The 15,469-nt window shown below is 33.0% G+C and overlaps 1 protein-coding gene across 1 annotated transcript; it reads left to right on the top strand.

Moving 5' to 3' along the window:
* The first annotated feature begins 5,358 nt into the window (after positions 1-5,358).
* Positions 5,359-6,691, top strand: LOC106754556 (metallothionein-like protein 2). Its single transcript, XM_014636583.2, has 2 exons — positions 5,359-5,526; positions 6,187-6,691. Exons 1-2 carry the CDS (start codon positions 5,462-5,464, stop codon positions 6,359-6,361), a joined length of 240 nt encoding a protein of 79 aa, XP_014492069.1. The 5' UTR covers positions 5,359-5,461; the 3' UTR covers positions 6,362-6,691.
* The last annotated feature ends 8,778 nt before the right edge of the window (positions 6,692-15,469 follow it).

The raw sequence follows: 15,469 nt of genomic DNA on the forward strand, positions 1-15,469 counted from the left end.
TTAAATTTACTATAAATTTCAAACTTTATTAATCCTTTAATTTTCGTAATTAACTAAAATGAGCTTTTGAATAAGTTCGTCGAAAAATAATTAAATTTGTTTAGATGTAATAAAAAAAATTACATAAGAAGTGAAATGAAAAAAAAAATATTGAAAAATAACCATAAATTATAAAGTTATAGATTTATAAACGTATTTATTTTCAACTCTTTTATATTTAATTATTATTATCTAGTACGTATAATTTATAAACAACTTTTTATAGAAAAAAAAAACAATTAAATCTTTAAATTTAAATTTTCCAACATGCTCGAAGACCACTACTTTTCACTCTTATAATACAAGTTAACTTGAATATCAAAGAAATAGGTTATGCTAATTTTTAAAATTTACCGAATTTAAATATAAATACTTTCATTTATTCATTTTTAATTGTTTAAAATATTTTAAAACATGATATATTTTATTATTTTCATTTTATGTCTTTAATTTTGATAAAAATAATGTGTTTTAAATTTTACGTCAAGATAATTTTTGGGACTAAAAGTAAATAATATTAAAATTTGTAGCGATATACAAAATAAAATAAGCAACCCAATATATCAACTATTAAGTAATAAAAGATTAAACATGTACAAATTAAATAAAAATAATTAAATAAAAGGCAAACGGTTAAAAATAAAGAAAAATGATGCAATTTCAAAATTATTTTATTATTTAATTTTTTTTGCAACAAATAAATTATCATTATAAATATATAATATTTATGAACATTTTTATATTTCAAATAAAAGAGAACAACATTAATAATTATTGTGGTCAAAATTTATTTAATATCAAACACTAATTATTTTATCTCCATTGTAATAATGGTTGTCAGATCGAAATTTAAATATAAGATTTTAAGGACAATCATAACATAATAACATTATAATTAGGATTCTTGATCAAAATCATAAAATCATACAAATTATTTTATTCTTTTTACATTATTTGTTCAACTAAAACCTAAACTTAATTATAATATGTTGTTATATGTATCATAAACCGCACAGTCTAATTAAAATTAATATAATTAAAAAAATTGTCTAATCTAATTAAAATTTAATATAATTAAAAAATTTCCTTATTAATAGTATTGTAATAGCATATGTTTCAATTCAAAAGTTTCCTTTTTATTGTTATTGAATTCCTTTTTTTTACATTCACAGCACTTAATTTTTTTTTTAAATCAGATTTTATTTAAAACAAAATCCACACATACTTAAAATTTGAAGGAATTTTATGATGCATCCTTCTAGATATATTTTATAAGAATATAGAAAACAAAGTATAAGAGTAAATAGGTGTATTGAAATAATGAGACTAGGTATTTTATTTTAAAATAATCTTATAATATAAATAAAATTTTCTAAAGTTCGGTTCATTTGTTAAAATATTTACATCTCTCTAAAACACTATCCTCTTTGCTTTCTCTCACTTCTCTATACTCTTTCTCACTCTTGGATTATCTGTTCGACGATAAGGAAGTGTCTGGGCGATCCTGACGTTGAGAGCTACCTTTTCCGTCAATCAATTTCTTGATTTGAGTAAGTAAGTTTCATTCCCCCTTTCTAGGTTTTCTTAAATATGTGATCATACAGAGATTTTGTCTTTGCATGTGATTAGAGTCTTCTTCTCTTGATTCTTAGTTTAATTTAAATTTTAAGAGTCGTTTCCTATCACCAATTAGTGATTTGTAGGTGTTTCTAGAAATTCCTTGTGGTGCAAGCAAACTGTTGGGGTTTTTATAGAGTTGTCCAGATTTCTCTAAGGTAAGGGAAGCTAGTTAAATACTTTCCATAGAAATATATGGTATGAATTTGATGGTTTATGATGATTAAAATGCTGGAGTTAGAAAATGTGATTTTGTGTTAATAGTCATTTGAGTAATTGGAATAAATGTATACTTTTTATGTTAATGGATGTTGTTAATGTGTGAAATTTGTTGTATGTATGTTGGTGATATTGGAATTCATGTTGATGAATTTAAATTGTATAAATGGGGCTGTTAAAGGAGGAGAGCATCTTAAGTATGGATTAGTTGGTCTAAAATGGGAGCTTAAGGTAGTGGAATGGTGTGATAGGTGGTTGAACTGATTTTGGTGAAGTTGAGATTGTTTATGAACTGGTTCGGGTTTGGTTTAACATTTGGAAGGTTAGAAAACTAAGCTAGGAGGGTTTGGTGGTAATGAAGTAGAGTTTTACTTGGTTTAGAACTAAATTTTTAGGAAGCGGGGTAGTGAAAACTTGAGTTTGGAGTTCTGTGTGCAAATGGTTAGTTTGGACACTCTTGGTAAGTCATTTGGGACTTGCTAGAGTATCTAAGTTGCTTGGAATTGTGCCAAAAATGGTAGAAATCAATTTAAGTCTCTAAGTTGAGTTTTTGTAAGTTTTTGGGTGAGATTTTGAGTCTACTTGTTTAGATTGAGGTTATAAGTGTTTGGACAACATTGGTTAAGTATAATTAGGTATATAACAAAATCTAGGAAAGTTAGAAGTTGGGGAAAATAGTTGGAATTGGTAAATTTGGTGTAGGTTGCATAATTCTGCAGATTTTTTGTTGCAGATTATGCAAACTTGCTAAGCGAGTGGAGTCGCTCAATGAGTGGTTGTGGAGGCTGGCTCACTATTTGATGATTCACACAGCGAGAAGGTGCACTGAGCCACTGGTTGAGGACTGGGAGTACTGTGAGTTTTATTCGATTAGCAAATTGGGTCGCTCAGCGAGTGTTTGAGGGTCTGGACCATTGTCTGAACTTTCATATAACGAGTTGAGGTGGTAAGTGAGAAGTTGGGGTCCGGTACCACTGGTAGTTTAATTCATTCAGCGAGTTAGGTCGCTGAGTGAGTGGTTTGGATGTTGGGGGTATTGTTAATGGATTCACATAGTGAGCTGGGTTGTTGTGCGAAAGAAGTCTATGGTCGCTCAGTGAGCGTGTGTGCATTGAGTGATTGATCCATGTGTTAGTTTCCTCTTTATTTCCTTGTTCTAATTTGATTTAAATGAAGTTTTGGATTCATTGTGAAATATGTATGAATGTGTATTAAGGTATATGATTGATCATGTCATGAGTTATGTTTCAAAGTGAAAGTAAGTTCCAAAGTGAATCCTCTTGGTGAGGTTCAAGTATATTTCGAATGAATGCAGGAGTTCAGTCTTGGGGGTTATCTTGAAACTTCAATGGTCTTTCATTCTCACTTAGAGAGGATTGATCCATGTCGTGAGGAGTAGTAGAAGGTCTTAGTCTTGGAGGCTTCCAGTATGCTTCAAAGCCCAAAACAGACTAACCTCGTAAGTGTGGTAGGGTGAAACCCATTGGCAATGACTTTGCAAAGCAATAGAAGCAACCACGAGTGCACAACCCACCATAGCTCAACGATCATTCTAGGTCTAGACGATCAAAGTCAGTGTAGTGTTATGCCTAAAGTGTTTGGTGTTAAGAATGACTATTTATGATTGTATGAAATGTAATTAGTAAATATAATGTTTGTTCTTTTATTTAAATTAGCTTACTCTACTGTGTATCTTGTGAAAGTAAGTTCCAAAGTGAATCCTCTTAGTGAGGTTCAAGTATATATAGAATGAATGCAGGAGTCAGTCTTGGGGGTTATCCTAAAACTCCATTGGTCTTTCATTCTCAATTAGAGAGGATTGATCCATGTCGTGAGGAATAGTAGGAGGTCTTAGTCTTTGAGGCTTCCAATATGCTCCAAAGCCCGAAATAAATTAACCTTGTAAGTGTGGTAGGGTGAAACTCATTGGCAATGACTTTGCAAAGCAGTAGAAGCCACCACGAGTGCACAACCCACCATAGCTCGATTGTCATTCTAAGTCTAAACGGTCAAAGTCAGTGTAGTGTTATGCCTAAAGTGTTTGGTGTTGAGAATGACTATGTATGATTGTATGAAATGTAATTAGTAAATATAATGTTTGATCTTTTATTTAAACTAGCTTACTCTGTTATGCCTAAAGTGTTTGGTGTTGAGAATGACTATGTATGATTGTATAAAATGTAATTAGTAAATATAATGTTTGTTCTTTTATTTAAACTAGCTTACTCAGTTGTGTATCTTATGTTTTATATGTTGCGATGTTTTCCTTTTTTGCAATGATCATCTTGTGGGTGAGCAGAGGGAGATGAGATCTCCCTGGAATAATCATTGGATGAAGGAGATGTTGTAGAGTAGTTAGTTTTAATTTAGTTTTATATATAGTTTTTTAATAGTTAGGTTATATATAAAGTTTTAAATTCTATAGTTATTTTGGAAGACCGTAAAATTTATATTTTATATTACTAGTTTATAACTGCTATATATTATTAATTATTATTAATTATGTGACTACTATGATATGATTAATCACTATATTTTGATATGTTACACATTCCAATTAAAATAAAACTCAATTAAAATTAATAAATAAAATTTTAATTAAAACAAAATTTAAATTCAATTCGTTTTTCTTTCTCCACTTCTCTTCTTAACTCAGTTTCAAGTAAAATAAAACATAATTTTCTGCTACACCATTTAACTAAAATAAAACCTAATTAAGACAATTATATACAAACATTTCTTCTCTTCACCTCTTTTCCTTAACAAATCTAAAATAACACAATCACATACTTAAATCATATACTCAAGTTTGATGAAGTATAAAAAAAAATAAAAAAAAACTATTAAAAAATATTCATCATCAATATAAACTCATAATATCAATCATATTAATTAATCAATAAAAAAAATGTATTGAAATATGTCATAAATGTTTTTCTCACGTTAACATCACATTATCTAATAAAAAAAATTCAAATAACGGTCATTCTATAAAAAATATAAAAAAAATACATTATGAATATATAAAGTCATAGAAACAGGATATTCAAGAAACTTCATTAGTATATAAATATTAAAAGAATTAAAAATTTAATTAAGTTACAAATTAAAAACTTAAGTTTATCTATGAATATGGGTAAGAACAATTAATAAGCATAGAATGATTGAACGAGTGCCACGTCGTCACATTTTCCATAGATATTTTTACGCCTTCCATCCCATAAACTCTCACCGTTGATTCTCCCTGTTGACCGTTATCTAACATCTCATCTTCTGGTTCACAGAGTCTCAAGCCTACATTTTAGAACACACGAGAAAACCCCACAAAACTCCAACGCAAAGGCTAGCGATGATGACGGGTCGAAAACGACGTCGACGTGTGTGGAGATCCGAAGAGGATTAAAAGCGCCGCGAGATTTAGACACGTGGACGGTGGAAATTCTACTCTCTCTCCACTCAATTGTGTTATAAATTGGGATCATGGCTCCGCCTTGAAACTCGAACTTGTGTGTGATAATTGTTCTTGTGACTTGTTCTTTGTTGTTATCTTCTTTTCTTCTGTGTTTGTTTTTCGTTACCTGAGAAAATGTCTTGCTGCGGTGGTAACTGTGGTTGCGGAAGCTCCTGCAAGTGCGGCAGTGGCTGCGGAGGGTGAGTGAGGTTTTCGTGTCTTTGTTGTGTCACCTTTTCAAATATCGGTTTTTTTCTTTGTTGAGAGTTTTCTTCCTGGATTTTAATTTGCTTTTCGGGGACCCTTTTGGTTGAATTTCACGAAAGTTCACGCTTTGTTAATTTTCTTGCATGGGGATATTATGATCTGAACATTTATTTTGCTTCTATAGAACATGTAGACTTGTGTTTTCTTTACACGGGCAAGGTTTTTGGGGTGTTTTGATTTGCTATCTGGGTAACCTTTCGTTGAATTTGTATAGAAGTTCGTTAATTTTTTTTTTTCTTACGTGGGTTTTTGCATGTCAAATTCCGACCACTTTTATGGTCTAAAGATTGCGGTGCTTCGATTTTGTTTGGTTTTTGAATACCTTTTGAGTTGATCTGTGGTTGTTAGAATCTCCACGGGTTTTTATTTCTGGAAAAATGGTTTTGGATGTCCTCAAATATATTGAATGTGAATTCACCCGATCATGATGGAAATGAACCATATTAATGTTTGTGCACTGCTAAGAAGAGAGAAACGCAGTGCTTTCAAGTAAAAAAAAATGATTAATAGAGGAGTTTTTACCATTTGTGTTGTCTAAAATTCCCTTAAAACTTTTTTGTTTTCTTATTTTCTGGTTTTTGATTGTTCTGCAGCTGCAAGATGTACCCAGACTTGAGCTACACGGAGCAAACAACCACCGAGACTTTGGTCATGGGAGTGGCACCCGTGAAGGCTCAATTCGAAGGTGCTGAAATGGGTGTTGCTGGTGAGAATGATGGCTGCAAGTGTGGATCAAACTGCACATGCAACCCCTGTACTTGCAAGTGAGCTTGAATCGCAAAAGCTTGAAGCAGAGATGGACCTTAATTAGAATTAGCGGCAGGAATAATTACAATAATTAACTATTATCCGTAGTTAAAAACCTTAAAATTATGTAAGTTTGTGTGTCTGTTTTGGTTTTCTCTGGTGTTAGGTCTGAACACCCTTTAGAATAAAGTGGTCATGTCTTGCCCTTGAACAAGTTCAAGTGCTATGGACTTGTGATGGGATTATCTAGCCATGGTTACTTTGGTTTGTTCTGTGTAAAGTTGGCTAATCAGAATTATCAGTCTCTGCTTATAATATTATATTACTAGTAAAAGTGAGTGTTTTCTGTGATTTTGTTAAGAATTTTATTTATAGAATAAAGGATAACAATCAGATAATTACAAAATGAATACGAATAGTAGTTGGTTCTGATGAATGTGTGTGGATTTGAAAACTAAAGGAAGTTGATGTGAAAAAAAGGATCATTTCTCTCCATTTGTTTGGGAGGTACCATATGATATTGCAATGGCATTTTTCCAAACACATGGTGAGGTCGGTGCTGGTCCCCTTCTACTTGAAGTCTGAAGACTGAAAGTTTGAGTTCCATGTGCGTGTTTCTGAAACTATTGGCACAGATTACTATTGTGATAGTTACAGCTAGCTACTGTGGCTCTTTTCGAACAATCTTAATATTTTCAACTTTTTAATTAACTTGAAACTTAACAAAATGCATGAAATTGTAATTAAACTAATGATGGAAACTATGTGTGTCTTAATCTTTTTCAATCTTTTAATTAGAGTGAAACTTATAAAATGCATAAAGTTGCAATTAAACTAATAAAGGAAAGTGTGTCTTTGTGTGTTATCTTCCAAGTTAAAACATGTAATATCTTATTTACAGAATTAAATGTTTTATAAGTTGAGGAGCATAGTAAATTTAAAAATGTTTTATAGAACAAAATATAAATAAATATTTTGTATGAACATAAATCAATGTTTTGTATTGATAAATTTTTAAAATTTTAATAAAATAATCTATTAAACACTCAAAACTAAGAGTAAAAATATATCAGTAATCTAAAGTTTATTCAAGTCTAAATTATTAAATTTTATATTAATGTAAAATTAATTAATGTCAAAATTAATTTTATAACACATTAAAATTTAAAATATTGTGAAAATAATATATATAGCGGAATAAATATTTTTAATAACATTCTATTAGACTCAGTCAACACAAGTGCGGTAACATATTATCCACTTAAAAAAGAAGGGATGCCATTCAATTAAAATTAACTTCTTTCGAGCTGATTTGGCTCAATTTTCTAGTCAACTTTTGGAAGAGATGATCTTATTTAATCTTTGACTCGGATGAATATGCCTGGATCTCTAGTCCAAGTAGACTTGAGTTTATTTTTGAATAAGATTGACTTGTCTAGACTTTCAAATCAAATCTTCAATTTAGATACACATATATTCCTTAGTGTGAACAAGTGGTTATAGAACTGGTAATCCATTTAATGATAGGCTACACTTGTTCCATACGTCTATCCATTGAATATGTCTAATAATTTAATTCTTATTTTGTCTTCTCTTCAAGTCTACTTTATGAAATCATCAAGATAGTTGGGTGATTTAGGAACATCTTATGATAGCCAAAATTGTAACCTAATCCTGTCTAACTAGTGTCATTCAACAATTGCAAAACAAAGTAAACTTGTGCATGAGGTCCACAATGCTTGGTCCTTGTATGCTTTGACAGGAATGATTGACTCCAATACCTCGTACGAGACCCATGTAAACTATGTGAACATTAGTTAAGTTAACGCCTTATTTAATTGCGAACATGAAACATTAAGACTACAAATACAATGTTACTTGATTATGTTACATATGATATATTCTTCATCGATACCCGAGTAAATCATTGTGGTAGAGATTCTGATAGTTCAATACGCGATCTCCACTCCATTGGCATACAAGTGGAAAATTCAATTGTACTTATGAAATTGGTACAATAAAAGACATGTGAAACCATGCCTAAGACTGTAACAACGATGTACATCCACCCATGGTTTTTATATGTTGATCTGTTGATCTACACATCTTCCTGTACAAAACAACTAAACAAGCAGTTTCCTAACTAGATCATTGAGTCCTACGAAGATTACTTGAAAAATTTAAGTACATTAAGTGTACTTTATTATCGATCCTTTCAATCAATCATAATATATATGCTTTGCATGGGCATGTATTTTCTGAATATTTGAATCCTTTTCTAGAGGCAATATATTTTTCCTCAACCACTTTAGCTTAACCATGGACCTCACTAGGGACTCCTCATTTACTGGTGTAATACCTAACAATGTTTGACATATGTCCTCCCAATCAAACATTGTTGTTCCAATTACAGAAGACCATAAACTCTAAACCCTAATTGAAGTGAAACATCTTGTAAGGTTATTGTACATTGTTCAATGGGCAGATGAAAGACATGTGTCTCAGGCATCCACCTCTCCAGCAAAGTTGTAACTAAGTCATGATCTACCTTTAAATGTCTCAATTTAGCAACATATATACACAATCACTGACTTGACTAATTCAATGTGATTCGTTGTCAATCATGTTTGTCCATTTCCACATAATCAACTTGACCAGCAAAGCACGACAGCCTAGTAGGCCAACCCAACTATGTTGACAAGCCACCCTGTAGCCTGACTTAATTACACTAATAGAGGCTAGTTTCATATGCATTGTTCTGTTGTCATGTCCACACCAACCTGACATGTAATTTCCCTTTTTTGATTGTGCCATTGTCTTTGTTGAATTGAAGAATCCATATTCTATTTGTCAATCCAACATTAGCCTGCATTCAGCTCAACAACCCGATAGCTTGATGGGTCGGGTTTCAAAATGACTTATTACATTTAAGTTTGTACAAAAGATGATAGTGACTAAGGCCAACATGCCTAATAAATGCTTACCAAACCTCATGTAGTGTGAATGTCAATAATGTTATTTGAACTCCAAAGGTTTAGTCTGATCCGTTAGATGAAATTTGGTGGATAACATGATAGTGACTAAACTTGCATGCCTACTAAATGGTTATCAGACCTTATGTAGTATGGTTTCCAGACCTCGTCTAATGTGAACGCCAATAATATTTTTTTAGCTCCAAAGATTCAATATGAATCGTTACATTAGATTGGGTGGACAACATGATAGTGACTAAAGTTTACATGCCTAAAAAATGCTTGTCAGACCTCATGCATTATGGATCTAAATCATGTGCATTCATCTCCACATGTTCAATCTCGAACCTTAGATTAAAGTAGGTGGAATTATCATTGTTGTTGGCCACAATGAACACCTGACCCTATAAATAAACTTATAGGTTGTTTGATCAATCTAATCAACTCAGTGACATACTACTGCAACCATCCATGACATCTACATAATTAATTGTGTTGGTGTACTTTCAACGGCTCCATCTTCATAAAAGTACATATGCATGCAATTTGATCAATTGAGGCTAAATACAAAAGTGAATGGATGATGTTGATAATATGAGATGAATATGTTATTAGGGTTTAGATTTCACCTAATCACTCTCATGCATAACGAATTCATCTTCTTCATTAACGTTAATGGCACTTTCTAATTTACTTTCAACCTGATGTCTCGGTGAAGAAAGTCTACTCCTAATTACTAGTTCACAATGACTTGTATCCCTAACAACTAATCATGCATTACATTCGCACAGAAGTTTAAAGGCAATCAGTCCTCCTCTCCTTATGTCTAGGTAATATTGCTCCCGAGAGAATTCCCCAGATTGTGATTTGTAAGATATCTCTTGATAACAATCCCAGGGAGAGAAAATGAGAGTTGTCACATCCCCAAATCGTCCAACCCTAAGAGTATGAAATCTCCTGATATTTACAAATTATAAGATTTATGCTATACATAAATAAAACATCACAAGCATTTGAGCAAAGAAGAATATCTCTAACAATTAATGAAAGAACTAGGTGTACAATGGAATGGAAGAGATAAAACCCTAAAAAGAGAAGAGGAGAGCTCCCACATCCCCAAATCTACCCCCAAAGGGGTGAAAAGAGTGTTTCTGTGTTTAAGCCATCAAAAGATACAAACCCTAAGACGTCCAGGTCTTTAAATAAGGCAGAAAAATAACAGAAAATGGGTCCAAACCCAACAACAGATCATAAAAATAGTAGAAAACTGGCCCAAAACATGCGTCGCCGGCGCTCAACGCTAAAATGACGCTCAGCGGTAGGTGTGGCACTCAAATAAGGCTCAACGGTGACGCTCAGGTGCAAAACAGCTTAACTGGCACTCACCGGTGGTGCTCAACGTAACTTTTTTGCACTCTGGTTGACTAGTTGAATTTTCTGGTTGACTGGTTGACTTTTCTGCACTCCAACTCCTTGATACTTCAACCCTTCTTTCAAATCATTCCAAAAACCTACAAAATCAAGGGAATCTAGTAATAAAATCATCAAGTATAACCTCAACTTCCTTATTCACAAAACTAAAGATAAAACATGAATCAAAGCAAGTTTCTAAGTCAAAAAGGGTGCATTTAGGTGGCACAATGGGTACATGACTCTGCTTCCCATATCCTAGGTTGATGGCACTGACATCTTGTGGAATCTAAATAGTCTGAAATGGTAATTCCTCTGAATCTTGAGACTGTTCCTAACGAAGTTGAATGGACATCTGCCACATCTGATTAATCAAGCTTTGAATTGACACTCTGGTATCTTGCTAGAACTGAATGTTCTGCATGGTCATATGCTTCAACAACTCCTCTAATGTATGCTCCAAAGTAGAAGGTTGAGGAGCTATTAGGGCAGAAACATCATATTGTTGACTTTGGTATTGCTGGTGGACTGGTGAAGGCGTACAAGTGTTTTGCAATGGTGGTTCTTGTTATTGATGTTGCGGTTGTGGAGTACCATACCAACCCATGTTATGATCATTCCATCTAGGATTGTTGTTGTAACCATACTAATCAAAATGATGTTGAGCAAGGAAGAATTCGTCCAAGAACAGTCGCTTAAGATCTTGCCAAGCCATGATGGATCCTAGAAGAAGACAATACAGTCAATCCCTTGTTGCTCCCTTTAGTGAATGCGGAAATGCCCTTAAGAAAATTTGATCGTTAGGGACATGTGCAGGCTTCATTGTAGAGAAAATGATATTGAACTCCTCCAAATGTTTATGTGGGCATTCACCCGCAAAACCATGAAACTTAGGCAGCAAATTTATCAGTCTAATAGTGAGAACGCATGGAACATACTCATCATGTGCAAATAGCTCATAAGGAGCACTCTCACAAATTGTAGGAGAAGCCATACTGTTCTCAGCATAGAAATTAGCAAAATAGAAATCACAAAAAGAAGTAGATTTAGATGTGTATGCAACAGGTGCAGTATGTGAAAAATATGGAGCATTAGAAACAAAAGGAGAATCATAATTGGAATCACAAAAAGAAGAAGCAGTATGCATAGAACTGAAATAGGTAGACATGTAGAAGAAATGCAACTAATACTATCTAAATGCAAAGACTAACAATTCCTAGAATGCCTAAATAATCTACGAAAATGTGATATCAATATCAAGATCAAAGGGTGGTGATGGTCCAAGATTGTCCCTAGTCATACATTAAGTCAACTCTATTAGCAAAAGTCAACATAGTGAAAACATAAGGGTGAAACAACAATATTTGCAAACCTATTCAGAATGGGCTGAAAATTTGTGACAAACCCCAAAAAATCATGAAAAGATTGTGCAAAAAATTATAAAGAAAAACTCAAAGTATAATTATGTTAACCGACACAGGAAAGTGTGAAAAACAGTAAAAATAAAACTTCAAAAATATGAAAGAAATAGTAAACAACCTTTTTTTGGATTTTGAGGCATGAGCTTGGGGTGAAGTGATGACTATTGCACTACTTGTGATTTTCTACCCAAATCTACCCAAAAAGCACATATGATTTGTCCAATTTCGACTTTGTGAGCAAAAGTTACTATTCCTAGAAGTTTAGACTCACCCGTTTTTCACAAAACCGAATCTGGACAACCAGTGGTGCTTCTGGGATTTTTCTATGAAAATATGAGCCAAAAGAAGTGACTACACCAAATTTCAACAAAAAATAAGGCCTCTAGCTATCAAAACGAAAAATGGCAATTAATTAGGAAAAATTGGGCACTATTCACGCACTATTCACTGTGTGCAACTCTTCAATTGCATTCTTGTACCTTACAAGCTAAATAGCATCCAATTTCTCCTAATTGTGACTCAAACAAACAAAAAACAACACAATTAAACATGCAACACGCACTTACAGACTATAACAACACACAAAATGCACACACAACACTCACTAACACAACAAAGAACCTAAGACCGAACTGTTGGTCCCCTGGCAACGGCACCAAAATTTGACCGAGATCATACCGAATCAAATTTAATATGCAATTAAGTGTAGTATAATACTAGGAAGTGACTCCTAGGTCGTCTCTCAAGGACCAACTATGGTTCAAGAAATAAGATCGAACACTTGGTGGGGGTGTTTTTGGACATATTTTGTGTATGAAATTAACTAAATTAAAACTTGAATTTAACACAGATTAAAACACAGTTGATCACTAGCTTAATTGCATGCTTCCAATCATAGATTAGCAACAAATACCCACTCCTCTAACCCCCAATCCAACACAAGCTAACTAACTAAGCGAAGATTAACCATATTTTCATAAAAGCGAATTAAGCAAACGCCATGGTCACATTCAATCAATTATGCATCACAGTTTCATCAACTAAGCAAATATTAAAAACCTATTAGGCAACTAAGCATGTACCCGATTGCAAATGCACAACCAGATTCAATATCAACCAAGTTAGAGTAGCAAAAACACAATAACAGTCCAGAAATCTCAAGGAAACGATGCAATTTCGCTAATGACCAACCAAACAAACGTAAGCTAACATTAAATCGAAATTACAACAATAAAACCCAACTGAAAACATGAAAACAGAGGCAATACGAATAGGCAAAGTTGGAATGCAAAATTGAAATGTGTCGGTACCAGGGGGTATGGTTTGAAGATAGAGTATAACGCAGCGGAATTAAACTTAGAGTAAGCGGAAAACGTGTTCAATCACTTTTAAAACGAAGTTGGTCCTTTTTCGCAAAATAATTTTCTTTCAAAAAATTAATCGAACAGTTTGAGTGCAGGCAAAAGTAACAAGTGCAGGGAGTAGAAAAATCACACAAGTAATTTTTATACTTGTTTGATTCAGAAGAATCTATGTCCAGTCGTCAATCACTATAAACAGTGATTAACAGTTCCACTAAAAAGATGTTTCTCAGATTAAAATTATAGTGAATAAAAAGCAAATAAATAAACCTTCCTTCGACAAGCGAACCGGAAGAAGACCACTCTGTCAACTCGAAGAGAACTGCTCCAGCAATCGACCAACGATTTGTGAGCTTCTCCTGTTCACGAGACCAGGCAGAACACCTTGCTAACTCCAAGAGAGCCTGCTCCGACTATCGACACACGATACGCGAGCCTCTCCTTTCACGAGGCCAAGCAAGGGAACTTTGAACAAAGCTTATGAGAACTTTCCTCTGACAAACAATGTTCTATTAAGCTTCTCAGTTCAAAAACATTACCTCTGAAATTTACACAAGCCAAATATATAGCCAATTTCACTGAATGCCAAAGGTCAGGTCCCAACTGCCACGAATAATCGATTATTGTAAGTGATAATCGATTATTTGAGTCCATTACAGGTTTTTGAAAATGTGATAATCGATTATATGAGGTGATAATCGATTATTCCTGTATGACTTGTGATAATCGATTATTGCTTTCCCATAATCGATTATTCCAGTNAAAATGTGATAATCGATTATATGAGGTGATAATCGATTATTCCTGTATGACTTGTGATAATCGATTATTGCTTTCCCATAATCGATTATTCCAGTAGAAAATACAAGTGATAATCGATTATTGCTTGTCCATAATCGATTATTGCAGTTAAAAATGCAAGTTTTACAAAGTTTATAAGACTTTCCTACTACATTTAATTTCTACAAATTGCTTTTAAATAATTTTAAACTCCTCTTCAACTAAGACCTTTTGCAGCATCATCAAAACAATTGTCTTCAAGATTTACCAATACTCCTTATTGGTAACAATCTCCCCCTTTTTGATGATGATAAAAAATTTAATGTTAAAAGCAACTTTGGCTTACTTGCAAAACATACAAGCTAACAGACAACAGTAAAGTTAGCAATACCTGTATCAATTTATATTATACTTCTCCCCTTAAAATTATATTTCTCCCCTTAAAAATATATTTCTCCCCCTTTTTTATCATAAGCAAAAAGATTATAAAGCTCCCCCTTAATGTGATCTCCCGCTCAATTAAACAATGTATGCATAAAGACAAGAGAAAAGATCGTTTATTCATTAACATAAAGGATTACATATTTATCATAAGGAGCATCAAGAACATGAACATATAATGAACATATAGCGTTTAAAATATTTCTCTTAAGTAAAATCAATCAAGTAACAAAGCACATGAACATATAAACCGAAATCTAAAATTCAGGGCTTTGGGATCTCTCAGATGGTTGAAGGTTGAGATGATTTTCAATATTTCCTAGGCGAACATCAATTTCATGAAATTGATCAACCACTTAATCTTCATGAGCTTGCTGCCACTCATAAATTTGATCAAAGTAAGTTCTTTGGGCAAGACTTACATCCTCCAAATGCTTAGACAAATTTAAGAAAGTGTTCTTCCATGAAAATTGTATGATAATCGATTATAGATGAAGATAATCGATTATCTGCTCATAAGTGTCCAGATTTGGGTTTGAGTAAGAATAATCGATTATTCTATGGGATAATCGATTATCTGCAGTTAGAGACTTTGCCAAAAACAAAAATAATCGACTATTATCCTATGATAATCGATTAACAATGCTAAACTTACGAAAAATGGGAAAATTTCATAAATCTTGAGCCTAAGACATATCTAACACTCCCAACTCTCTCCTAAGTTCATAGAATCTAGACACCCCC

The sequence above is a fragment of the Vigna radiata genome, unplaced genomic scaffold (genome assembly GCF_000741045.1).
Source record: "Vigna radiata var. radiata cultivar VC1973A unplaced genomic scaffold, Vradiata_ver6 scaffold_111, whole genome shotgun sequence".
Taxonomy (NCBI): Eukaryota; Viridiplantae; Streptophyta; class Magnoliopsida; order Fabales; family Fabaceae; genus Vigna; species Vigna radiata.

Coding starts and splice junctions, on each gene's coding strand:
- LOC106754556 (XM_014636583.2), top strand. CDS start 5,462: ATGTCTTGCTGCGGTGGTAACTGTGGTTGCGGAAGCTCCTGCAAGTGC. Junction 5,527..6,186: donor TGCGGCAGTGGCTGCGGAGG/GTGAGTGAGGTT, acceptor ATTGTTCTGCAG/CTGCAAGATGTACCCAGACT.